The sequence below is a fragment of the Fistularia commersonii genome, chromosome 29 (genome assembly GCF_037954325.1).
Source record: "Fistularia commersonii isolate RoL2024-O1a breed Wild chromosome 29, RoL_Fcom_v1.0, whole genome shotgun sequence".
In the NCBI taxonomy this organism is placed as follows: domain Eukaryota; kingdom Metazoa; phylum Chordata; class Actinopteri; order Syngnathiformes; family Fistulariidae; genus Fistularia; species Fistularia commersonii.
Genome location: NC_141312.1, coordinates 12068007 through 12095832, shown reverse-complemented (window position 1 = coordinate 12095832; position 27826 = coordinate 12068007). Strand labels below are relative to the sequence as shown.

General features: G+C 41.7%; 1 protein-coding gene across 1 annotated transcript in view; it reads right to left on the bottom strand.

Moving 5' to 3' along the window:
* Window positions 1-27826, bottom strand: part of sorcs3a (sortilin related VPS10 domain containing receptor 3a) — a 283860-nt gene that overhangs the window by 154361 nt on the left and 101673 nt on the right. The window contains exon 2 of the mRNA XM_086176758.1: window positions 12511-12578. Coding sequence (XP_086032884.1) covers window positions 12511-12578 — 68 coding nt within the window. The remainder of the gene's footprint in view (window positions 1-12510; window positions 12579-27826) is intronic.

The following is a 27826-nucleotide window of genomic DNA, read 5'->3' as shown; positions in this document are numbered from 1 at the left end:
GACAGAGCCCAGAAGAGCTATATCAAATATATTCCACAAGCATTTTTCTAAATGCTCTGAAAACTTCTTGCAATTCTGGGATGGTGGAGAAAAATAGCAGGTACAATTGCAAAAGGTCACAGACATCAGGTCTGGGTCTTTTTCCAAGAGCTAGGTGGTTATAGGCGCTGACCTGTGAAATATCACAGTCTGTGAGCTGCTCAACAAAATGATGCAATCTGAGAGGATGTCACTCGTAACCCCTTGCTGACCCCGTTCATACTGGCAGGGTAAGACAGGGTAAGACACACAGAAAACCCATCAATCTGTCAGCTGCCTTATTCTAGTATTGATACATTAATCTCCAGTTTCACTATGTTTTTTTTTTTTTCTTATCTGGTTTTGTCATGAGCTTCCGGCTGTTATATAAAAAAAGAAAGTCATATTCTATAACATTTTACATAAATGTTGAATATTAAATGGTCTTGTTGGGAATAAGTAGTAAAGAAAGACCTTTTTGTCTGTCCTGGTGTGGCGTGTGTGGATTAAGTTGGAAAACACTGTGTTAATGCTGCCCCCAGGAACTGGTTGAGTTGTAATTCTACCATAATGGTCTAACTGTGACTTCAACTCCGTATTCATATATGAGAGATAGACAGGTATATATGTTTCATAAATGAATATACATGCGTTTGTTTGTGTCTGTCTTCTTCAAGAAGTACATGTTATATAATACTGAGGTTATCTGTGATACCAAGTACCCTTGGTACTAAGATGCTGGGGGCCAAATTACCACTTCAAAACTACGAATGCCGTTTGTCCATAACTAGAATATAATTAATGTGAAGCAATGGCATAGGACTTGAATATAAGACCCCTTTAAGAGCAAGCATGTTTGCTGTGTTGATACAATTTTTTTTGCATGAGGAGAATTTTCCTTGTCACAGCATTTTGATTCAATAAAGGGAAAAAGCTTGAAGCTGGATACATCTGCCTGATAAACAGATGTTTTAGTGGGGACGTTGAGGAGACCCTATGTCTGAGTCGCCCAAAAGAAGATGATGCTTCGATGCTTCATTGATCTAGTTTTGTATTTCCCTCTCCCTCGCTGTAGAGAAAGCTGCAAAGGCTTTTGAAAGATTCTGTAATTACAAGGGGCTGGTTTGAGATGGTGAAGGTTGGTGAGTGAAGTGAGGGAGTAGCTGCCAACTGGCACAGCACCTCAGTCTTTGCTACATTTACAGAGAGACCCAGTATGCCTTAGGCACTTGCAGCAGCTGTGAGTGCAGCTTGAAGTTCTTCTGGTGAGTGGGCCACAATTGCACAGTTGTCTGCATACCATAGCTCGATGATGTGCTCAGAGGTTAATTTTGTTACAGCCTGAAGCCTTCTGAAGTTAAAAATGTTTTCATCGAGCCTGAAGTCCACCATAATCCACTGTTTTTCATTTAGCAGTGTCACAGATAGCGGGAAGATATTAAAAAGTAAACTAACAAGGACACATCCTCAACGTACACCACCACACACCCCAAAAGGTTCAGATTCCTGGATTCCAGAAGTGACATGAAGTATCACAAGACTGGGGGGCTGAAGGGCTGGGGGGCGTGGTTCCACCAGGTATATATGGGTGATCCTGGATGTTCAAGTTTAGTGCTGTTTGTTGGTGTTTCTTTACGAAAGTATTCTGTTCCATGTCTCTGCATCTTTTCTCAGCAAAACACCGCATTAGTGACCCCGAAGTGAGCATGTCTGAAATGTCTGTCATGGCTGTCCGGCTGCCAGAGTTTTGGCAGAGCAATGGGACTCTTGGTTCCAGTGCACACAGGCCATTTTCCACCTGCACAGTATTTCGTTGGAGGATGCAAGATACTTCCCGGTGGTTGCGGTGCAAGACCAGCAGACCACAGGGTGGGCCATGGAGTTGCACAACCCTCCACAGGGAGGTAGATATACCGGGATTTGCGTGGGTGGATACACTGCTTTCCATGTCCAGTCTGGATAACGGGACTGCCGCTGATCTTATGGAGTACATGTTGTCAGTGCTAGGATCCGACAACAACGGGTCCCATTTATAACATGTTTTTCTGCATCTGCCTGGTGAACTCCCGGCGTTTGGTCGCCAGTGACTACCACAGCCTGGCTGAGGAGGCTGACCCCATCTCTCTGACGTTCTCCAAAGTGCAGCACTGGAGCTCCTGCAGATGGCGAGATGGCGCCAGCAGACGGGGATGCAGCTGTGGTTTCTGGGGTGTCGGAGGAGACCTGGCATCATTTTTTTTTTATACCAGCGGTTCTTCAGCAGACCTCTGCGTTGTGTTTCTCCCTGCTCATTTAGACACACACAGCTGCTATTCATCAGGAAGTTGAGGTATGGACTCAGGTATTTGGTTGACTCTGGCTCGCAGAAGAGCCTGATTTCCCTGACGCAGGCAGACATTCGGGCCAGAGGCAGTGGGCTGCTATTGAGCACCACTGACAGGTCTATCATAGACACTTTCAGTTCACGGTCGGGATCTGTTTGCTTTGACGGCCATTTTGAATGGGATTTTGTAATCACCACCCTTATGGTCCCCATCATTGGTGTAGATTTTATGTGCGCCAACGGCCTGTTGGTGGACGTTGTGAATTGTCGTCTTATTGACGCAATATCTTTCGCCACCTATCTGTCCGAGACAAAGGAGTTTGGGCCTTATACGCATGCCAATTGTTTTGTTTCGGGATGTTTACCAATGATTTTGACAGAATTTCCATCTCTGACGACGTCGGCATTTGCTATTGTGTCTACGAGACATGTTGTGTAGCATTTAATTCCCACAGTAGGGCCGCCTGTTTTTGCACCTGGACACAGCCAAACTAGTAACCACTAGGGGGGTATTTGCCTACATGGAGCGGCTGGGGATCGTGAGGTGATCTAAGAGCCCCTGGGCCTCCCCACTACACATGGTACCCAAGGCCGTGGCGTCGGTGATATTTTCTCAGGTTGAACACTGTGACCACGACTGCTACATTCTCCAACCATTCCCCTCATTCAGGATTTCTCCATGTGGCAGTCGGACATCACCATCTTCTCTAAGGTGGACCTGGTGCGTGGTTATCACCAGCTGCCAGTGCGCATTGAGGATGTGCCCAAGATGGCGGTGATCACCCCATTTGGCCTGATTGAGGGGAGCTGCTCAGACCTTCCAAAGGCTCATTGACTTGGTCCTGCGAGACCTCCCATTAGTCTTTGTTTTTCTTGATGATATTTTGATGACTGCTGTGCACCTGGAGCACCTCACTCAGGTTTCCTGCCGTCTAGATGAACATGGCCCCATTATCAACCCATTTAAGTGCCAGTATGGTCTGTCGGTGATGTGTTTCTTGGGGCACTGCATTTCACCGCAGGGCACAGTCCCATCGCTATTGAAAGTGCAGGTCATGTCTGAGTTCCCTCGCCCGGCATCAGTCAAGGCGCTGAAGGAGTTCTTGGGCATGGTAAATTTTTACAATTGGTTCCTCCCTCATGCTGCCCACCTTCTTCTGATGCTTAATGGGGCATTACAGTCCGAATAGGCTAAGGATGCACTTGTCTGGACTCCAGAGCAGGTTCGGACTTTCGACGGAGCCAAGCAGGCCCTAGCTAATACAGCCCTCCTTGCCCATTCCATACCCAGAGCTCCCATAGTGTTGATGACCGATGCGTCTGACGTGCCTCCTGCCGTTGTGACCGAGGGATGCTGCAGCCATTTTGGAAGGGTGATCAGGTCTCCCGTGAGGGACTAGATGTGTTCCCAGGGTCCCTTCTGGGTGTCCGGGGGGGAGGCTGTGTGGCAGACACTAAGGGGTGTGGCCCTACACCAGCATGATGCTTTTCTGTCAGAGTGTGCTCCCTTAGCCTTTTGTCATCCCAGATTCACTCACAAGGCAATGGGGCAGAGGCTGATAGGTGCTAATGCGTATCCACCAAGTTGGGTCTGCACACTGTATCCCCTGCCAAGTTAGCCTGGGGCCGCAAGACCCCACTTACCATGTGTGCCACAAGCAGACCTGGATGGAGTCTTGATGATGGAGAGGCTTTGTACTGTCAGAAGAATACTGATGTATGAATAGCTTCTTTATTCGCCACAAGGGCTAGCTAGCAGCAACTCTGAAAGGGAGAGGTAGCAAGCAGACAGGAAGTTGGGAGGGTTGCGTGTAGTTCTTCCTTCCAAGGAGATGGCCAGTTGTCGTAAAACCTGGTTGTGTCTCCAGGTATATCGGCCCTGAGACAAACTGGTTTAGTAACCAGTCAGGATGTGCCTCAGTGTTGCAGGGGTTTGACACAGCACACAAGAAGGATCTTCACCAAACCACTGGTTTAGGTTCGTGGGTATGGGAAGAACATCATAGGTGACTCTGATGATGATGCTGATTTGGCTTTCTTCCATCTCCCAGAGATACTTCCACTTGAGCTTTCTAATTTCAAGGTTTACCCATTTAGTTCACTGACCCAGTTTGGACTGCAAGACTCCCTTTGTGCATCTGTCTGCCTCCTCTTGTTGCTGCACCTGAGCCACTACCAGCTTTATCCTCTGGGTTGCTGTTTTTTTATGCCATGTTGGTCAACTCGTTCCAAGCCGAAACTCACCTCTTCCATGCTGCATCTTGCCTACAATGGTTCCATGCCTGAGAGTCATTGCTAGATTTTGCTTGCTGTACGGGATCCAGTTCCTCCCGGTTGCCAGTCCGGGAGCAGCCAATTGAATCTTTTCATCTTGGGACTCAGTCAGGGTCATGTTCAGCCTCACTGTGGTGCCTTTAAACTTCTTTATGAGGCTTGAGAGGGGCAGATCCAGGGCACCATGTCCATACAAGCAAATGTTGCTGAGGCAACGCAGGAGGCCAAGCCACTTCTTGATGAACTGATTGCCCTCTTAAGCTTCTCAACTTTGGTCATAGGGATCTCGTAGACCATTAGGGACCACATCAGGTGGGGGAGCAATCCAAACTGCAGGCACCACAGTTTCAACTTCCCTGGAAGGAAGTTCTTGTTTATGCCAACAAGGTCTTTGATGGTTCTCTTATACCAACGGAATGAGTGTCTCCTTGATGTGGAACCTCTGATCCACAAGTTTTCCCTTGACAATGGATATGCTTTATTGTGTTTGAACTTTATCCATGTCAAGTCAATGTTGACATGAAGTTTTCCCAGAAGCCATTTAGTGCATGCAGCGGTCCAGTTCAAGGTGGTCAAATCATCCATGTATGCACGAATAGGAGTTAGATGATGCCCAGATTGCAGCCTTCTCCCATTACCCACTTGGAGGCTCGGATGATCACCTCCATTGCCATGGTGAGGGCTAGAAGGGTGATGGTACATCCAGCCATTGTTCCGACTTCCAAACATTGGCAAGATGTTGTGTACTCTGTTGTTTGAATACAGAATTGCAGATCTTGGAAGTAGTTCCTCACCAGGCCTGTGGTAGTATTTGGGTTGTGGAAGAAGTCAAAGGTCGTCCAGATGAGAGAACGGGGGACAAATCCAAAGGCATTGGCTAGATCCAGGAATAAGAGATACAAGTCTCGTCCTTCCCTCTTGGCTGATTGGATCGGGTGCCATATCATGCTTGTATGGTGAAAGCACCCTGAGAAACCAGGGATTCTGACTTTCTGCACAGATGTATCTATCATGTTGTTTTGCTTCAGGTACATTGTCAGTCTTTTCGCAAGATTGCTAAAGAAGACCTTTCCTTCCACATTTAGCAAGTTGATCTGCCACAACTGAAAAGAAACACAGACTACACTGTATATACATGAGCACTAAAATGAATACATATGGACACAATTAAGAATAAACTGGGGGTGAGGAGCATGTGTGGACAATTCACTGCTTCAAGGTCTTGACACTTTGAAACTCAACATCTAAGATAATGGTGAAATAACTTGCTACTCGGCATTTTAATATCCACAAGAACAACTAATTGTTGCAACTAGAGGTCAATGATTGATGGACTAGACGCTATCCAAACATACTGACTCAAAGCACACTCCATGAATGACTGACAGCACAGGTAAACTAGCTGTGAAGACCAGGAACCCTTCCCGAATGGCAGAGCCATGCTTGACAGTACTCATCATGAAAGACCATGATCACGAAAGTACAAAAAGGTCCTGGTGCCATCTAACCACCGGCCTGTAACCTTGACTTACCTACTAGTACAATATGGAAACACTGGTCAGACATCATAGCAGCACATTTAATCATGTTTTAAATGTTTTTTTTTTTTTTTTTATCTGCAACAACTGAAAGGGTTGAATGAAAGAAACTGAACAATTTTGAGGCTGCATTTCAGAGCTGGGTTGATTTTCTGTCAGCAACAGGACAACTCACATTCCACTCCACCATCTGGACATGAGCTCTGAAAGTAATGGACGTGCAGATTGCTCATTCTTTTGTTGTTTAAGGTCAACATTGTATTTAAAGTTGACAAACTGACTGGGAGAGACTTGAGGTGTCAGCACTGTCTTGACCTTTCCAAGAAGATGTGTTCGACTTGCCATTTTCCAAGTTGTCCATTAAAAAAAGAAAAAAACATGAATTCCAATTGTTCTATCTGGAACTGTGTCTAATATTCCCTACTTAATCGTCTATCTATCCATGAATCCATCCATCCATCTTCGTTTACTTATTTACTGTTTATTTCTTTTGTAAATATATCTGATTTTCAGGTTACTAAGAGGTTTGAAAATGTTTTATTCATATTATTAATATCATGACATAATATTAGTGTAATACTTTTAAAAGCGTCATTGTATTCTTTTAGCTTTTACATGAGATTTAGTTATTTTGAAGTAAGAAAAAAGTCAAGCAATTCGCCTATCTGACAAAAGACGAATCTGTAGGAAACACAAAAAAAAATAGTCTGAAACTATCACATTACCTCTTGCATTTTTTATGTAAGCACAAGGTTCCTTTTACTTTCATATAACTTCTTGATTACTATCTATCTATCTATCTATCTATCTATCTATCTATCTATCTATCTATCTATCTATCTATCTATATATATATATATATATATATATATATATATATATATATATATATATATAGTTTTTAATATTGCTCTTTTCCAAGGTAGCATAACTTTCAGTTTCATTTGTGGCCATTAGGAAACCATCCACTGAATATAATCATGAACATGCATTAGTCTGAGGAATTTAACTTTTTGTCAGCCTTCTTGTCATTAAACCTAATTAGAGCCATGATATTAATTAGTCAAAAACAGTGAGACAAAGTAGTGATGGACTTAAATTGTCTAGAATTGCAATTGTTGATACTTTCCTTTTATCCTACATTGAGTGTGAATGGATGCAATTATAATGAAATGCCTTTTGAATCAATATTGTATAACCAAGCAAGGTATGTGATGACCTTGTCAGTGTCTCTCTTGTAAATATCATGGTGCATTTCACAGTGACTGAAGAGTTTGTTTAAGTCATTTTAGTATCTAAACATTTTATGGAAAAGCAGTGAAACTGAGGATCAGTGCAAGTCCCAGCTTTGGTCAGCCAAGTCAATTCCAGTGTCTGTTCACTGTAAAGTAAGTCATGCCCAGCCTTTGCTATGTGTCAGTGCAGGTTAGGTATCTCTGCTTTTAATGAAAAAAGTCAAGTTAAGTACATATTGTACTTCAGGTCAAGTAAAACCCTGCCATTACTATCAAGTACTTGCTTCAAATCTATCATGCCATAAGATTCTGCCATACGTAAGTAACACTAGTTCAGTTGGGTATAAATTGGGATCAATTCAAGACAAGCCAACTTCAGATCCTGCTCTTACTAAATTGATTGCAAGTTGAATACCCACTTTAGGAAAGGTGGGTCAGGTCCAGTGTCAGCTTGAAGAATGATGTGTTGTGAAAATATTTTATATAACTCTGTAACTTCATTGTTATGTGTGAACCCATGTCTATAGGAAAATGTATTGTTCTCTGAGAAAAAGTACAGTGTGTGAAACTCACATGAGGGACCAATTAATCAAAATCATAGCATGTACTCGGCCTTGATGAACAAGGTGTTCATTGTTTCATCACATATCTGTCCTCCAAGCAAGGTGTTCTTCATCTTGTGCGTAAAAGCAAGTAATCACACAAGCACACCTCCTGATGGACTTTAACCTCCAAGACGGCACCTCCTCTGTATAAAAAACCCAGTGTGGTTTTTGTACTCCCCTGCAGACTACTTTGTGCTCTGCATGACTTGTACCTTTTTGGGCCTTGTGTTACTTGCAAAAACTGTTAAAATGTACCCACAGGAACGCATCACGTGATGACAAAGGAGTGCCCAACTCTGTATTTTTCCACTGACACCCACCATGCGTAATTGATCACACACCCCGCGGCTTTGTCTGCGGCGTGGCCCCACACCCCTAGTGCCCAAATTCCAAGAGGGTATTAAGCAAGGCCTTGTAAGGAAGTAAACAAGACCGTTGAGGCGATGGTATAAAATGCCCCCTCACCTGCGCATTCGACTGGACGCGTGTCAGCCGATGTTCAGAGAGGGTGAACAATCCTCCTGGGGTGTCATTCATTCTGGCCTGGGAATTCTAGTAAGTGTATTTCCTTACTTCAAATAAACCATCCTTGCTTGATCAATTCCTGATCATTGTGATGTTTTTCCCTGAAAGAAATCTGAACACATCGGGACATCACCATGGTGGGAGCCACAAAAACGGACAGTGGCCATGATAAAGAAATTCAGTTTGTTTTCCCAATTGTGCCTCGCAGGATCAGAAACAAAAATTCCACAACACAAATCGAGAAAAAATGATAGTCATTAAAGGTGATCACCATGGTGTATTACTTGTGAGGACCAAATAATGTTTCGCAAACACTGTCAAGACAAAGTGGGGAAGAGGATTTAATTAACTTTTTCAAGCCAAATGAAGTAATCAAGTGCTGATTTCTCAGGTTTAGGAAGAGAGTCAGAAAGGCCATGTTTGGGTGTGACCCGTACTCTCATGCAGTTTGTCCTGACACAGTGTTGTCCCTGTTACCAAACAGAATCACTTCAATGTCCAATTCCTGGAATATGGTACTGGCACATCAAGTATCTTACATACCTCAGCCCAAAGATTTACTGATGCCATCACTGGCAATTAAAAGGTGTTTAATACAAAAAGCGTGAAAAAAAAACAGCATTTCCCTTGGAGGTTCTCAAAGAAGATATCAAAAATTAAGCTCTGTAGAGTCTAAACTGCACAGATGGCATCTCAATGTCATGAATGAGTGTTTATAACTTTGGCTCCACTTCACATGGTAGAGCTATCACTTCAAGCTAGAAAAGGAACTAAAAGAAAGTATAGGACGCTTGCAGCACTATTTTCAAAATAGAAGTTGACCAGTAAAGATGGAGTGACGTTTCTTTGGCTTTAGGCAAGTCAATTTTTGAAAGAGTGATTGCACAAAGAAGATTGAGACTGTCTTACTGGCATGGATCAGCTCAAGGTTTTACTGTGAGGTCTTCCCTTCTTTTCCTCATGCTTTCAAAATAAAATATGTATTGTGGTTTTGAAAACTAGAGGTGTAGACAACCAGAAATGATGTATCTTCCAAAAAACGATTTTGGTATAAAAACAAGCAAAAGATAGCTTTAGCAACTTGTGTTTCTTGTGTTATTGTAAACAGATGAAGACACAATGTCAGGCGGCTGTTCATTCTCAAGATGCACTTTGGCTTCTATTTTAAGTCTGCAAAACAACAAGCTGTCACTGGTGCATTGACTTTGGACACAGCCTCGGAGATGAAAATCACTTCTAACTGCTCTTTGATTTCCCACTATATATATATATATATAGGATGAGGTCTCTCTCTCTCTCTCTCTCTCTCTCTCTCTCTCTCTCTCTCTCTCTCTCTCTCTCTCTCTCTCTCTCTATATATATATATATATATATACATGTTTGGTTTTTTTTTTTTTTTTCATAGAGATTGTTTTATTTATTTATTTGTTTTTATTTATTTTTTTGTTTTTGTTTTTTTTATTACCAATGGTACTGAGTTTTGGCTGACTTGGGTTATTTTGAAACAACATTATAAATATAACAGAGTTATAAAATGTCATAAGTACATGACATTCTGGTTGACAACCAATTTGCTCTACTCTGACAAAACAGAACATGTCATTGCAAGCAATAAACATCATAGGAATAGCATTCCTAATGTAGCCTCTTTGGATGGTGACACTGTCACCAAGTGCTTGCTAATGGGGGATGTTGGTTTCTTCAAATCATTTTATAGATTGTGGTCCAGATGTCCTTTAGTTGTAAAGTATGAGACAACTCTGTTGTGTGTCATTACTCTGAAAATAAAATTTGATCTAGATTAATATTTGCTCATTCACGATTGTTTTTCACCGTCCATATACACATAAAACACATCAACCAATATTGTGTAATCTCCCTGGTCAGTGTGGAGACCGCAAAATCGTCTTCAGTATCGTGGCCAAGAGACCCTCCAGTTTCCTGTTGAGCAATAAGTACATTGATACGTATGTGCTGAAGGGAGGAATACTGGGAGTACCCGGTTTCCTGGAAAAGCCGGAGTAGTAGCCCAGCTCACGGAAGGGAAAGAGCGCAGAGGTGGTATGGCTGTGTTGTGGCTGGATCTCACTACCATCTATGGCTCCATACCCCATAAGCTGGTGAAGGTTGCACTGCAGAAACACCATGAAGGTGAAACCCCAGAAGGTGAAAGACCTCATCCTGGACTATTACAGCAAGTTCAGCTTGAGAGTCTCATCTGGTCAGCTAACATCTGACTGGCAACAACTTGGTCAGGGAAGAGTTTATTTTGGCATGGGAACACCAACAGTACTCAGGATCCAGAGACGGCAAAGTGTCTGGGGCAGGAATTGTGTTTAGAACAGGGAGGAAGTGGAGTGCAGCGGATGCAGTCCAGCAAGTGGTAACTTGGCTAAGGCACAAGGTCATCCTTGGTACAGTGGCTCAGGGCAGAGCTGGTCTTGTTAGGCTAACAGCAACCCGTTATGAGTCAGCTGAGGAAGAGCGACCCAGCAGAGCAGTGGCCATGAGGCAACAAGGTGCCTGCATGAAGTGGGAGCAGGTGATGGAGTGATGCATCACCTGGAAGGATATCTGGTAGTGGAACACCAGAGGATCAAGTTCTTAATCCAAGGTGTTTATTGATGTCCTCCCAAGCCCATCTAATCTGTGCGTCTGGGACAAAATAGAGACAACTGCATACCCACTGTGTTCCAAGGTAGGGACACTGCCACACATCTTAGGCAGTTACCCCAGGTCGCTGAATGAGGGCCGTTATCAATTGAGACATCAAGTCCCTAAAACCATTGCCAAGGCAATCGCTGAGGGGATTTGTCAAGTTTGTCAAGGAAGAACAGAGGCCAGAGAGAATATCAAAGAACTGCTGCGCTGGTTTGCTCTCCACAGCACGAGACTGGGTGATGAGAGTTGACCTGGAGAGGTAACTGAAAATCCCAGAACACATCACAGAGTCCAAGTTGAGACTGGACATTATCTTGGTTTCTGAGGTAACTGGTGAGGTAACAAAACCACTGTCTTTGCTGGAGCTCACAGTTCCTTGGGAGGATAGCATGGAGGAGGCATAAATAAGAAAGAGTAAGAAGTACCAGGAGCTGGTGGAGGATTGTCGAAGGAATGGGGGGAGGACCAGGTGCATGCCAGTGGAGGTTGGCAGTGGGGGATTTGCCAGCCACTCCCAGGGCATGGCCTATGGCACACTGGGCATGACAGGGGAGAAGTGACAGAGAGCCAGGAAGAACAATGCAGAGTCTTCAGAGAACACATCCAGATGGCTCTGGCTGAAGAAGGGAGAGCCATGGGGGCGGTAGAATGCCTCTTGGACACATGAGGGGGGGTCTGATCAGCCTCAGTCGGGTCGCCTGGATGAGGGTGTCTGTTGTGAGACCCGAAACACCCAGTGACTTCAAGAAACAACATTGATAATGTGTCCAATATTGTGCATCAGAGGAGGTTTGAAGAACTAATTATTGTATGATTTTCCTTTCACATGCTAATGAAAAATATGAAACCATCACCTTCAACTAAAAATGCCCTGTAAGTTGCTGTTTTGTTTTCAGTTTTTTTTTTTTTTTTTTTTGCTTAAATCAGTGTTTATCTATGTTTATGTTTGTTATATTTCCAGAAAGACAGCACATCAAATTATAGAACAGAACAAGAGCTTGGCAAACACTATCATGCACCAGGGGTATCAATTGACCTAGTGTGACACTGTCACAGTATGTACACACAGATGACTATGTGAGGCTGAAGAGATATGCGAGGACACCTTGCGTGTACATATCTATGAATGCTAATAACAAAATGAGAGTATGTTGAATAGTTTTGAGACATTGAAAGACAACATACTGTAACTTGAACAAAAAGTAAACAAGCACAAAAAAACACGTAAAGTATAACGTGATACTCAGTATTTTCATCCAATACAGATATTATGACAGCAAAAGGACATAACATAATAGTATGATGTAATAGTTAAATCTATCTGTACTTGCCTCCAAAGTGTGCTCTCTGTGACACTGCTGATGTGAAAGTCATATAGCTTGGTGAGTATCAGGATAACCTGTAAAGAGAGGACAACGATTACCCCAAAATACTTTACTTTTATACAATATACGGGGTAACAAGCAAGGGGGTATGGAATCAACAATGTTACAATTGTAAATTATAATTGTGAAATCTCTTAAATGTCGATAATCAGTAGCACTGTGTGCGCCATGCGTGGAAGATTTAAAGTTGAGTCATTAAATATCAGCACGTATACTACCAATCATTAAATCTGGCCTTTGAGATAAAATCCTTACAAGGAATAAATCTCAACTTCCCTATCAACCCAACCCATAGCTCACATTAAAACAGCCACACACACACACAAACACACACACACACACACACACACACACACACACACACACACACACACACACACACACAAGGCATACATTTACATTTTAAGAGTCATATTTTCCTCCAATGCAATGTTCTGGATTCAGCCATCATTTTTGCAGCTAGTATATCTGTGTCATGTCCTGCAGCGGTCTACTTAGGTAGGACCAAAACGTGTTAGTTTTTATCTCTGTGTAAACGCCTCAGAAGGAACGCCTCTGTTGGGCAGCATACATAGCCTCCAGTGTTGGTGTTGAACTCCCCCCCGAACACCCTCCTCCCTCCCACACATGCAACTCTTGAGTACTGTTGTTATGTCACATTTGTGAGGTCTTATGTCGCTTATGTGCTGAGGAGTTTTTTCTCCTTTCTTTTCTTTCTTAAGCTGTAACATACAAATTTCCCCTTGGGGATCAATAAAGTATTTATTCATTCATTCATTCATTCATTCATTCATTCATTCATTCATCTATGTGTATCTGTCTCTAACACTAACTACAAGTTACCCCATTACTTCACTTGCAAGTGTAGATATTAGTGATGCCTAAAAGCCTGGTGAGGAATAAGCTGCAGGGGTTTTACTCACTGAAGCTACTTCAACAGAGGCTTGATGTGTTGCCAAGCACATCTGTTGACCGTGGGGAAAAAAAAAAAAAAAAAAAACTGATGTTTTTCGCAGCAAGCTGCCTGTACTCAAATGTTTAGGGCCCTTTCTGCTTTGTAATATTATGGATGAGAAATTCACAGCACTTTAAATTCTGTAAATGCTACTCCTGCAAGCAAATAACTCTCTTGTCTGGTCTTTAGTCTTTTTTTAACAAACAACTGATCACAATTTTCTTGATTCATGTTGCTCATTATTAGAACTCCACTAATATTCACATCCATGCTGATGAAACCCAGTTGTACCTCAAAATGGAGCCAAGTGAAACCAGTATTTGAAATCGTGAAATGTCTTAAATACATAAAAAATCTCGATGACTACAAACTTGTTTTGCTCAACTCCAACAAAACAGTTGTATTTGTGGACTCTGCTCATCATAAGAAAACCATTCCTGATGATGTAGCCTCTGTGGATGATGTCACAGCAGGCACATTCTGGTGCAAAAGAAATGCAGGAAAACCAAATCAAGCTTGTGGGTCTTCCCTTTGCCGCACTGTCAATGCTGCTGCCGAAAACAAACTATTTGCTTTCATGGTGAAGTTGTCATTTCAGTTAAACTCACTCATGAATTAATGAACCTGCCCTGAGTCCATATTTACCAACCACTGTGGCGTGTGAGATCATCAGATCTTCACTTTTCGGCTTTTCCCTTCAGGGGTCTTCACAGTGAATCCATCTTCTCCATTGAACACTACTCTCTGTATCCTCCTCTCTCACACCAACTACGTTATTATCCTCTCTAACTACGCCTATCAATCTTCTCTTTGGTCTTCCTCTAGACCTCCAATTTCAGAATCCTTCTACCAACATGTTCCCTCCTCTGTACATGACCGAACCATCTCAGTCTTGCTTCTCTGGCCTTCTTTCCAAAACATCTAGCATGCTGTTCCTCTGATAGATTCATCCCTGATTTTATCCACCCTTGTCACTCCCAAAGAGAACCTTAACATCTTCATCTCTGCGACCTTGAGCTCTGCCTCCTGTCTTTTTGTCATTATAACTGTTTCTAGGTAATACAGCATCTCTGGTCTCACCACTGTCTTGTACGCCTTTCTTTTCATTCTGGCTGATAGTCTTCTATCATAAAGTACCCTTGACACTTTTCTCCACCCATGCAAACCTGCTTGAACCCGTCTCTTCACCTCTTTTCCACACTCTCCGCTGCCCCTGACTGTCAAGCCCAAGTACCTGAAATCCTCCAACTTCTTGATCTCCGATACCTGTGGCCTCACCATTCGACCTGGGTTCCTGTCATTCACACATATATACTGTCTTGCTGCAACTTACTTTCATTCCTCTCCTTTTCCAGAGCATACCTCTACCACCTGTTCACTGCTCTCACTACAAATCACAATGTCATCTGCAAACAGTGAGAGATCATCAGATGTGCTGTGGAAAAATGCCTACTTTCACCTGATTGGTCCAAAAATTATTTATTCAATGCAAACAATGCCTTTGTACCTCTATCTACACTGTGTGCACAATTATTAGGCAAGTTGTATCTTTGAGGATTCATTTTTTTAATATACTACAGTGCTCTTGGTCAATCCAAAATGTTACCAAACCCTCACACCTGACCATTTAAGTGGTAAAAGTGAAGCTTTAAATGTACAGATAAAAAAAACGCAACGTTGTAGCGTTGTTAAAGAAAACACCAAGACGAGCGAGAAACCTCTGAAGCTACAAAATTGGGCTGAACTCATGGCTAAATCCAAACAGCAACACACTGTGCCAGAGACATTCGTACCGCCTGCCTGCACAATCACTGTAGAAGATATGCCCGGCTCTGGTGCTGTTAAAGAAACAGCCCCACACTGAAAAAGTAAATTGAGACGGCAGTTTCATTCTATTTCATTAAAAATCATTTTGCTGTGCCATTTGATTTTTGTCCCGTGGCTCAAAAAAGGTTGCTCAAAGTCCTATTGCTTCGCTAAGCACACAAATGTATGCAGATTAAACAAAAACAATGCTCAAGATCTTTCCTATAGTGGTCAAGAAGTTAGTATTTATTCAAATTGAAAGATACTGCTCAGTTTGGTAGTTTTTGATGCGTGGCACCTGAATTGCCCAACAGCTCAAGCTGGATTCTATTCTGCAGAGGCTAGATAGCACTAGGTTAGTGCTATCATTCTTTCCCACCAGTGATGTTGCCTTTGCTGTGGATGGCTGCAGAATAACTGCTACAGTACATTCATCCGCACTAAAAAATGTATAGAAGGTTCCATTTAAAACTACTTCAAGATTTACATAAAGGTTGAATTGAATTACTTCTAAAGCAGTGTATAAAATCAGCTAGAAATTCCACAAAAATTAAATTGTCATTGTATCAATACAGTGATATTACAAAGCTTATCTGAATTTAAATGTAAACAGTCTCTGAAGCTAGCATTCCCCTCAAAGTATGCTAAATATTTTCTCTCATTTAGCCCTTGATTCATGCATTATTTTTTGTTTTGTCATTCCATGGAAATAATTTCATAGAATAACAATCTGAAATAGTCACTGGAGGTTTTGATACTCATAAAAACATGCACAAGTTATTTACCATCCGTCATCATCCATCTGCTGCCATATCTTTACAGTTCTGTTTTTTCCTTCAATGATGAAATGCATGCTGCTTCATCATTAGCAACTTTGTTTCTTGCATGTATCTTTAAAATTGTTTAAACCTGACAGTTATGTCCAAATTAGGAGTTATGGTAGGTGTCTGGCAAAGGTTTTTAGGCATTTCAAGAGTTGGATGATATGATGGACATTAATGCCACCATACTGTCTTGTAGTATGAATCTTGTGCCAGACACATTAAACCAGTATTTTGTATAACATTCAACATTTTGGCACTTTGATTTTCACTCGTAATCATTTATTTGTGAACATTCATAGATGTTCCCAAATTATTTTTTCGAGATAGATCTTACCTATAATATAAAACTTGATTGAACTTTTATTAAGCTTGTTTATCCTACTTCTGATACTTTATAAAAAATAATAATAACAATAATAATAATAATAATTGTGTTCTTTCTTATTTGTTGCAATATCTACGATTATTTTGTGATCCTGTTTTGTTTTTTATTTTTTATCTATATATCTTTTGTTTGAATTCTTGACCACTTCCATATTATCTCTTGTTAATTTATCTGTATTTTTTAGATTTTAGAGGATAGTTTTTAGTTTATTTATTATCAATACCCGAGTATTGTTGATATATTTCTCAGGTATAGTTTTCTTTTTTTTTTTTCATTAAAACTTTTTTTTTTTTTTTTTTTTTTTTTACTATGAGTGATTTCTTATTATTTACATATTTTACCTTGTTGTTTTTATATACATTTTTTTTTATTCCCTTAATTTTTTTCTTCAAGGCACCGGTAATTCCTCCATTCATTTCATCATTGTCCTGCCTCTTATCCAGCATTGGGTTGTGGTCAATAAAGTATACACATTGAAAAGTCACTGATTTACAACTGTTAACTTGGAATAAAATCCATCTATGATAAATATTTGTGCCACAGTGTGGAGCCCTGCCTCCACCACCCTTACCCCTGGCAAGTACACCTTTTGTCAATAAATTAAAAAAACAAAAATCAATGTATTCCATATACTACTTTACCTTTTTATTATTTTCAAAGGTACAGTGTCTGGGTCTTTTTTGGTGTAATTATTTTATGTTACTTAATTTTTTTATGTTGTTTAAATTTGACATTTCTGTTTTGTTTTTTGTTTTTTTTCTTTTTGTTTTGTTTTTTTATGTTTAATTATAGCTAGATGATACAGAGATGAAGATGCTGAGGTTCTCTTTTGGAGTGACCAGGATGGATAGGATCAGGAATGAGTCTATCAAAGGAATAGCACATGTTAGATGTTTTGGAGAGAAGGTCAGAGAAGCCAGACTGAGCTGGTTGGGTCACGTACAGAGGGGGGATAGTGAATATATTGGTAGACGGATGCTGGAAATGGAGCTGCCAGGCGGGAGGTCTCGAGGAAGACCAAAGAGAAGATTTTTGGACGTAGTGTGAGAGGATATGAAGGTAGTTGGTGTGAGGGAGGATGATACAGAGAATAGGGTTTGAAAATATAGCCTACGTCTTAGTATAAATTGAATTATGCACACATAGTCAGACAACATATTCATATGTGACTTTCATATGTGAATGCGTGCTAAAAAACAGAACGATGCAAAGGCATAATTTGAGCTATAATTGGTGCTATAATTTGGGTGCTATAATGGGAGTTCATTTTCAATGTATAAACACATGAATAATTTATATATAAATATGCAATGGAAAAAAAAAATGTAGCAAGTTTAGAAAAATGACATCGGACAATATCACTTGGTATCCCTAATGGTATAAAAACATTGAAATTCCAAAATGCAGTTGAAACTGCTGTTCTAATATCATGGTTTATTTATCCCTGCAATCCCTCCTTTACCTTCATCACCAGGGCTGATTCCCCAAATTCTGGGGTTGTCTGTTAAATACATAAATGACTAAATAAATAAGTGATAATGAGGTGAGGAAGGAGTCAATTAAAATAAAATGAGAGACAGAAGGACATGAAAATAGAAAACGTGACAATAAACGGGAGAGTTGACCAATGGAGGGAAGAAGGACTTGTAAAAGACTTACACGCATATAGAAAAACATGAATATGAGGAACAAAAAACTCGATGGTTGAGGCACATCCCAATTTTTTTGAGAAAATTTTGACATTGATAAATCAGCTGATTTTATTCAATGTTGAGTATGTAAGTATGTAAATATTTATGAAGTGGATAATAAGCAAGTGTCAAATTATTTAGTTCTTTATTCCTCTGAAAAAATTTGAATGGATTCATATTTGATGAATACATGAATTGCCATTGCAAGGTGCTCAACACTCTTGGATTATGTGTTAAAAATCATCTCTCCAGATGTCAATGTGACATCATTAAATTGAAAAAGATGTCAGAAAGAGATCTACGATATGCCATTAGGTCAGAATTGGATTTCATAAAGGCATTGCTGATCAGGGTTGGGCTCACAGCAGTGCTCACCTGCCATGCCATGCATTGGGAGTGCCATCCAGCTCATGCTCTCCTGCTACATTTTGACATTATTTCTATTTATTTTCTCCATTTTAAAGAAATTCAAGCAAACCTAAATAGAGTAGATTTGACATGTATGTCATCTTCAGCTATGTTGAGTAACTAACAAAATGGTTTCATCGGAAGTCATTTTATGAATGTCAACACTTTAATTAAATGTAGTATGAGTATCTAGATAGGTATACGATAAAACTAAGAATGTAGAGACAACCGACCAATAAGAACACATGGAGGATTGTTTATTATGTATTCATTTATTTTCAATAGCATGTAATAGCGTATTTTGTGTCTGCAGCCACTGCTAAATCAGCCAGGCTTTGATAGAGAGCGAGAGAGAACCACAAGAAAAATCAGCATGTGACAAAATGGAATAATTGAGACACTTCACTCCAGGGAAGGAGGATGAAGGGCATTAAAAGAAGGGGTAGAGCGATTCAAATACAGAAAGATGAGAGGGTGTGAATATTCAGAGTGACAGAGAAAGAGCTGCAAGGAAATGGAGTGAATGATGTCCAGAAGGGGAGGAGAACTGCAGTAGGCTCCCTGCTGAGGCCTGGATAGAAGCATGCCGTACTAACAGCTGAAGCGAAAAAAAAACCCAGATGACTGCATTTACCATTTACGTGTGCAAACGTAAATTACTTTACATTTTAATTTCCTTCCTTACATCTTGTGATGGCCTTCTTCTGGAGAATATTAAACACACATAATATTCACCAGAGGTATTATGTGGCCTGTAGATAACATCATAGGTTTTCTTTTGTTATTGCTATGTGAATGATTAGGGTGAGGAGCTAATTATATTGAAGTACCGTATTTTCCCCACCGTAAGGCGCACCGGATTATAAGGCACACCTTCAATGAATGGTCTATTTAAAAATAAAATTCATATATAAGGCATACCACATTATAAGGCACATGGAATAGAAGCTACAGTAGTGGCTGGGGTTGCGTTAGTTCATTCACAATACAGCATTTGCGCCGCCTTCGTTCAAACAATGTATTTCCAACTCAATTAGTCACAGTTCAAAGCGTTTCATAAAACGAAAGCACCAAAAAGGACCACCTCTGATGTCCATGTCGCTAGCTAGCGCTGTTGCCTTTATTCGAATAGTGACTATAGAGACGCTTCTACTTGCTGCTCTCCGTTCAACAACCGACTGTTCAAGTTTGCCCTCCAACTGTGGCCATCTCGCGTTGTTCCCTCAGAAACTCTGTTTAGTCATCTTTACTTGGCGCAGGTCATCTAGTCGCTTCCTCTCGCTGCTGCTCTATTGCCGTGTTCTGACTGATCATCTGCAGTTTAAACTCTGCGTTGTAAGTGTGTCTCTTGAAAGGTGCCACTTTGGGGTGTTTAGACACACACAAGTGGTGTGGGACTGGAATTCCCCTTTATCGTTTTTACCGCTGCTACTTTGGCGATGCACGCACGCACGCACACACACACACACACACACACACACATACACACACACACACACACAGACAAATGGAAATGAGAATGCATGCTTCGCGCAGTCATATATTCCAGCATGCACTGCGCGCTTCTTCCTCTGGGGGAGAAAATTGAGACGGTGGCTGCTTCCTGTAGTTGCAACACCTCTTGCGGCTCAATATTGATCCATGTATAAGGCGCACCGGATTTTGAGAAGATTGGAGGCTTTTAGGTGCGCCTTATAGTACGGAAAATATGGTATATAAAACATTACGGCGTATCATTGTGCACCTCTTGCGGCTCAATATTGATCCATGTATAAGGCGCACCGGATTTTGAGAAGATTGGAGGCTTTTAGGTGCGCCTTATAGTACGGAAAATATGGTATATAAAACATTACGGCATATCATTGTGCACTGTGCTGTATCCTCATGCTGATACAGTTCTCTAATAGGTGCAGCAAAGTTCAAATGTTCAGCGGTTTCAGGAAACATTTCAGATACTATTATGTAATGAAACTCCGTCTTGAAGTCTAAAAGGGACTTTGCGGGGAAAGATTCAGTCTGTAAACATTTCCGTGGCTCCGTGCTCCTTACTGACTCCACAACCCTGGTCTCAGTCACCTGATCAAGCTCACCTGAAGCTGATCATAGCAATCTAGAACAGCATAAAGGTGCCAGCACCAGACCTACCTGATTGCGAACTGTGTCAGCATTAATTGTGAAGCCGTAATCGCCTTACCAGTTACACCTTGTTCCCTTTAATATTAGACTTTCCAGTGTTTTTATTGTCCCAAGAAAGAAGAAAATAGAAAAGAAGAAGAAATAAGAAAATATAAACTTTGATCCCCATATGGAAAATTCCTTTGTCACAGCAGGATAATAAGAATAAGAATAAGAATAAGAATAAGAATAAGAATAAGAATAAGAATAAGAACAACTTTATCTATTTATCCAGAGGAAATTGTTGTGCCAGAGTTTCAAGTAAAACATAACAATGATAAATAATAGTAGGTTATCATGGTTATCATGTCAAAAATTAGACAAGGACCAACAAGGATATACATAAGAAATATTTGCTTTTTAATGACAGCAGGCTAAGGCTCTTAGGAAAGGCTCTCAAGAACAGAGGCATTTTGGCAATACAGGTGTGCTGTGATGCAGTCATAGTTAGTAGCTACAGTTGTGTTAACACGCAAATGCAAAAGGGTATTTTTAAAGGTATTCTTCTTCTTCCCCACAGCGAATAAATTTTCTCCATCTAACCCTATTCTCTGTATCCTCCTCTCTTACACCAACTGCCTTCATATCATCTCTCGCTACATCCATAAATCTTCTCTTTGGTCTTCCTCTAGACCTCCTGCCTGGCAGCTCCGATCCCAGCATCCCTCTACCGATATATTCTCTATCCCTCCTCTGTACTTGACCAAACCATCTCAGTCTGGCTTCTCTGACCTCTCCAAAACATCTAACATCTTCATCTCTGTGACCTCTAGCTCTGCCTCCTGTCTTTTGGTCATTGTAACTGTTTCTAGTCCATACAGTGTCGCTGGTCTCACCACTGTCTTGTACACCTTTCCTTTCATTCCCGCCAATTGTCTTCTCTCACATAGTACCCCTGACACTTTTCTCCACCCATTCCAACCTACTTGAACACATCTCTTCACCTTTTTCCACACTCTGCGTTGCACTGGACTGTTGACCCCAAATACCTGAAATCCTCGCCTCCTGTGGCCACTAACCCGCTATGAGGTTCCACTCTCAAAGGTAGAAAAGCTGGAGAGACTGGTCAACTCATATGCAAGGAAGTGGCTTGGCCTTCCCAGGTGCTTAAGCAGTATTGGGCTCTACAGCAAAGGGATGCTACACCTGCCCATTTCCAGTCTGGCAGAGGAGTACAAGTGTGCCAAAGTCAGATTTGAGATGATGGTATTGGATTCAAGCGACCCATTCATAGCCCAAGCGCCCCTCATCCTGGCAACTGGGAGAAAGGGGGCCCTGCTGGCTGCAACTGAACAGGCAAAGGCAGCCCTCAGACACAGGGACATCGTGGGCCGGGTTCAGGAGGGGAGGAGTGGACTTGGGCTTGGGGCCAGTACACCAGCCTGGAGCAAGGCCAATCCAGCCCAGAGACACAAGCTGGTGGTCCAGGAAGTTCGCCGGGAAGAGGAAGCAGGAAGGCGCGCACAAACTGTGTCACAGGCAAAGCAAGGGCAGTGGATGTCATGGGAGGGAGGCGAGAAGCGGAAGATCTCCTGGAAAGATCTGTGGGAGATGGAGGCCTTCAGGGCGAGCTTTACCATCAGGGCAGCCTATGATGTCCTGCCTTCTCCTGCAAATCTAAACCAGTGGTATGGCGAAGACCCTACATGCCCTCTATGCTCAAGCCCAGCAATATTGAAGCACATCCTAGTGGGATGCAAGACCAGCCTCACCCAAGGCTGTTATACCTGGTGACACAACCAGGTACTAAAATGTCTTGCAGCGGTGCTGGAAACTCGCCGGACGAGCGTGAACGCCCTTCCTTCCCCGTCATCCCGTTGGCACACAACTCCATTCGTGCGGGAGGGGCAAGCCAGCCTCGCCCCCATGAGAACTGACCTTGGGCCACTGGCCAGTGCACGGGACTGGAAGCTGCTAGCAGACCTGGACAAGAAACTCTGCTTCCCAGCTGAGATCGCATCCACCAACCTGTGACCTCGTTCTGTGGTCATCGTCTCTCAGGCTCGCCTACATCATAGAGCTCACGATGCCCTGGGAGGGTGCAGTGGAGGAGGCCTATGAATGAAAGAAGCTGAGATATGCTGAACTGGTCACAGATGCTCAGCGACAAGGCTGGAAAGCGAAAGTTCGTCCAGTGGAAGTAGGCTGCAGAGGTTTCATAGCCACGTCAACATCTAGGCTGCTCAGGGAGATGGGAGTTAAAGGACGTGCCCACAGACAGGCAGTCAAGGACTTCTCCAGGGCTGCTGAAAATGGGAGCCAGTGGCTGTGGCTGAAGAGAAGAGATCCAACGTGGGCCTTCAAGTGAGCTGATGGCATCTAGGGAGTGAACCTGGGACGCTGGGATTCACTGCTGAACCCTCTGGAGATGTCATGGGCAAATCAGCGAAACATCCATGAAGGAGGGCGCTCACTTGACAACCCGAAGGAGGCCATTGCTCACTTGAAACCCCACAGAGTCTCATTGGTGCCTTAGGTATGCTTTCATCAAGGGATATCAACACCTAGTCCTACACAACAGATCTTCACACACATATATTCTGTCTTGCTGCAACTAACTTTCATTCCTCTCTTTTCTCCGTTCTCTTCAGTCCTCTCAGTATCCCACTTCTTCTTTGCTAACCACTTTCTCTGTATATACTCCTGCACTTCCTTATTCCACCACCAAGTCTCCTTATCTACTTTCCTTTCAGATGACACACCAAGTACTCTTCGACCTGTCTACCTGATAACACTACCTGTTGTTGTCCAATCATCTGGAAGCTCTCCCTGACCACCCAGACCCTTTCTCAACTCCTCCCTGAAAACCATACAACACTCCTACTGCCTTGTAGTCTGTGCAGTGGGGAGAAAAAGGATTTGATACACTGCTGTTTTTTTTCAGCTTTTCCCAATTGCAAAGCATGTGCAAGTCTGTCATTTTTATCATGGATACTCTTCAACAGTGAAAGATGGAATCAAAAACAAAAATCCAGTAAATCACATTGTATGATTTTTAAGTAATTCATTTGCTTTTTATTGCATGACATGCATTTGATCACCTACCAATCATTAACAATTGCAGCTCTCACAGATCTATTAGTTGTTCTATTAGATCCCCCTTGTTCGCCAATCATTACCTGTATTAACTGCACCAGTCAAAGTCATTAGAAAATGGAAGGCGTTCAAGATGGTCAGTCTCCCTCCGTCTGGGGCTCAATGCAAGATCTCGCCTCGCGGGGCATCAATGATCATGAGAAAGGCGAGGGATCCCCCCAGAACTATACGGATGGACGGACAGAGCTGGGACCACAGTTTCAGAGAAGACCATTAGTAACACATTACACCATCATGGATTAAAATCCTGCAGCGCACACAAGGTCCCCCTGCTCAAGCCAGCCAATATCCAGGCCTGTTTCAAGTTTGACAATAACCATTTGGATGATCCACAGGAGGAATTGAAGGTCATATGGTCTGATGAGACAAAAAAAGAGCTTTATGGTCTAAACTCAACTCACTGTGTTAGGAGGAAGAAGAAGGATTAGTACAACCCCAAGAGCACCATCCCAAGCATGGAAGTGGAAACATCATTCTTTGAGGATGCTTTTTCTGCAAAGGGGGCAGGGCAACTGCACCGTATTGAGGGGAGGACGGATGGGGTCGTGTATCGCAAGATCTTGGCCAACAACCTCCTTCCCTCAGTAAGAGCCTTGAAGATGGGTCATGGCCAGGTCTCCCGGCATGACAATGACCCCTAACACAAAGCAAGGGCAACTAAGGAGTGGCTACGTAAGATGTATCTCAAGGTCCTGGAGTGGCCTAGCCAGTCTCCAAACCTGGAGGGGGTCAATATTGCCCAGCGACTGCCCCGAAACCTGAAGGATCTGGAGAAGATCTGTATGGAGGAGTGGAACAAAATCCCCACTGCAGTACAAACCTGGTCAAGAACTACAGGAACTGTCTGATCTCTGGAGCCGCCAAATAGTAAGTTCTGTTTTTCTGGATATCAAATACTTATGTCATGCAATAAATAGCAAATGAATCACTTTAAAAACATACAATGTGTTTTTCTGGATTTTTGATTTAGATCCCATCACTCACAGTTGAAGAGTATTGATGATAAAAATGACAGACCTCTACATGCTTTGCAAGTGGGAAAAGCTGAAAAAATTAGCCCCACTGTATGTCTAACCAAATAGGAAAGCCTATCCATATTGACCTTTGTTTTTGGACCTGCAGCCGTTTGACAAACTTGGCAGAGGCCGTACTCAGGAGTCTTAGTTGCCTTACAAAATGACTCCCTTAAAAAGCTTTGGCTGTCGATACGCCTGACGCAACACATGCCAAAATTAATCACGCCACAAATACATTGCACCAACTATTTTGTTTTTGGGGCGAGCCTCGTCAGCACAAAGAATGGCTCCTGCCAATAATACCTTCGAGACATGCTTTTTTTCTCTGAAACTCAAGTAAATTGAGTTTGATCTGTCTGGAATTTTGTTGACTGATTTTGCTGAAATAGTATAATGTTTTTGATTAGCCTTTGCTTTTTTTAATACTGGAGAAAATAATGAATGAGATATTTCTTGCAAAATCAATATTAAAAAATATCACCCCAGTTGTACTCACACTAAACCTGAAAAAGATGCTGAGAATTGTTTTGGGGGTTGTTTTGTAAACTTTGCAACTTTTCCAGGCTTTTGAAACTCAGAGGTCACATTAAGAAATGAAAATAAACTCATAAAACACGAGTAAGCAAATCATATTGATGTTTTTTTTTTTATTGATATACAGATAAAAAGTTGGGGACAATTTGACAGGGGAATCAGGTGTAAATTAATTTACAGTTTTGGAGCCATAGGTAAGACAAAATTAAAATGATCTACTAACTATAGACACATATCATATCAAATATGTTTCACATTACTCTTTTCAAGACATTGAAATTCAACTAATTGAATTTTGATAAATACCTATAATTTATGTGCAAAAGTTGTGACCATGGATATAGACCCAAAAAGAAAATATGAATCATACAGTCCCAGCTCAGTGTTGCCACAACATCACTTTGTTGGTTTATGTTGATGAAAATCCGTGGATAAAGGGTTTGACAACCTATATGGCCTCCCCTCTAATGCCCTTCAAAAACTGCAATATGTCCAAAACTCTGCTGCCCGACTACTTACCCGCTCCCCTTCCAGAGAACACATCACCCCCATCCTCCGTCAACTTCACTGGCTGCCCATCAAACAACACATCCACTTCAAGATCCTCCTCACTACCTACAAAGCCCTCAACAACCTCACCCCCCCATATCTCACAGACCTTCTACGTCGCCACTCTCCAGCGCATTGTCTTCGCTCCTCCGATGAAAACCTCCTAACTCCAATCTGTAAGTCCAAGTACCGCACCCTGGGAGACAGAGCCTTCGCCATCGCCGCCCCCACCCTCTGGAACTCCCTCCCCCCAGCCATCCGAGAGTCAAACTCATTGTCTTCCTTCAAAAACAACCTCAAGACCCACCTCTTCCAAACCACCTACAACACCTACAGCTCTTCCCATTAACAACGTTTATGTTCTATGTTTTTCTGTTGTCAACTTGTAAAGCGTCTTTGTGTACCGTGAAAAGCGCTATACAAATCGTATGTATCATTATTATTATTAAGGACAACAAAGTGCAGCTCAAATTTTGCTCAACTTGTTCAGTGTTTCTCCCATGTCTCACAACATACATGTTGATCTGTTCCACCTATGAACAGTACTTATAGCAAATAAAATACATAATTTTCTATGTCTTCTTTCTATGTTTCCTAATTCCATGAATTAGTTACAATAAAAATTTAATAGAAATGACATAGATCAGAATTAAAGCTTTTTTAATTCAAGGTTCTATTTTAATTCAAAATTATTTATTTTGTTTGTTTGTATGTTTCATTGATTCATTTTTGATTGAATGATTGATCTCAAGGCTCTGAGATCAATAGAAACAATAACAATAAGATCTGAGAAACTATAACAAAAGTGGCATTGAATTGGACACACTATGGATGAGGAAGTGGATGCAAAATTCAGTGCAGAGAAAATAACTGAACTTGGGCAGAGATAATATGATGAAGTGAGTGACATTTAAATAATAATGATAATTATAAAGCTACATCAGTCATCCAGGTCATGGTGAATTCTTGTCGTGGCAACTGGACTTGAATATCTTCACATGAAGATGCTTCACCTCCCATCCCAGAGGCGTCTTTGGCTCTAATGACACTATGAGCAGCCCAAAACCCTGGCACTTATATTTGGAAACTCCCCACAGGTCATAAGAACTAAAGAAGCCTCTTGGATGAGAGCTGAAACGTCTTCAAGTGAAGAAATTCAAGTCCAGTTACTATGACAAAAAGATTTTGACATTAATTATAAATGGAGCGAATTGTGTGACCCAAGCTCAAAGGAGACAATGTGATGACAACCAGGATGAGCTGAATTTGACTATTTGGCCTTCAAAAGACCCTTTAACATTTACATTTTCAATGAAAACAGTCCCCATGTTTGTTGTTTTTGAGATACAAAAACACGAAATGAAGTGGAAATATTCATATTTTAGTTTAAATGTATAGAGGAACTGCAAGATTAAAGCGTTTTACAACCATTCTAAGAACAAAATAAGATGCCAACAGCAGAAGTATGTAGAATTTGTTACTTTCTGACAACGCAACCCCCTAAGTCTGACACATTATTCCAAAATCTGTATTCCCATCCCATACAACTTGTCTGACATGCCCACCAGAGAAAGGTGGTCAAATTTCTTCACTCTCCACCATAAGAACTTGGTTTGGGAGACCTTATAAGTCTTTGCAGTAAAATTGAAGCCTACTGATGATATATGTGTCTGTCTGAAATCAGGTCACTAAGTCCATTAATTTTCCACCAATATGGACCAGTTTCGATCATCAGATGGTGAAGTGATGTCACCAACCATTCAAGTGGCATTAAAGCAACTGCAGACCTCAGCATTGTCCCCTGTTTTTTTTTTTTTTTTTCA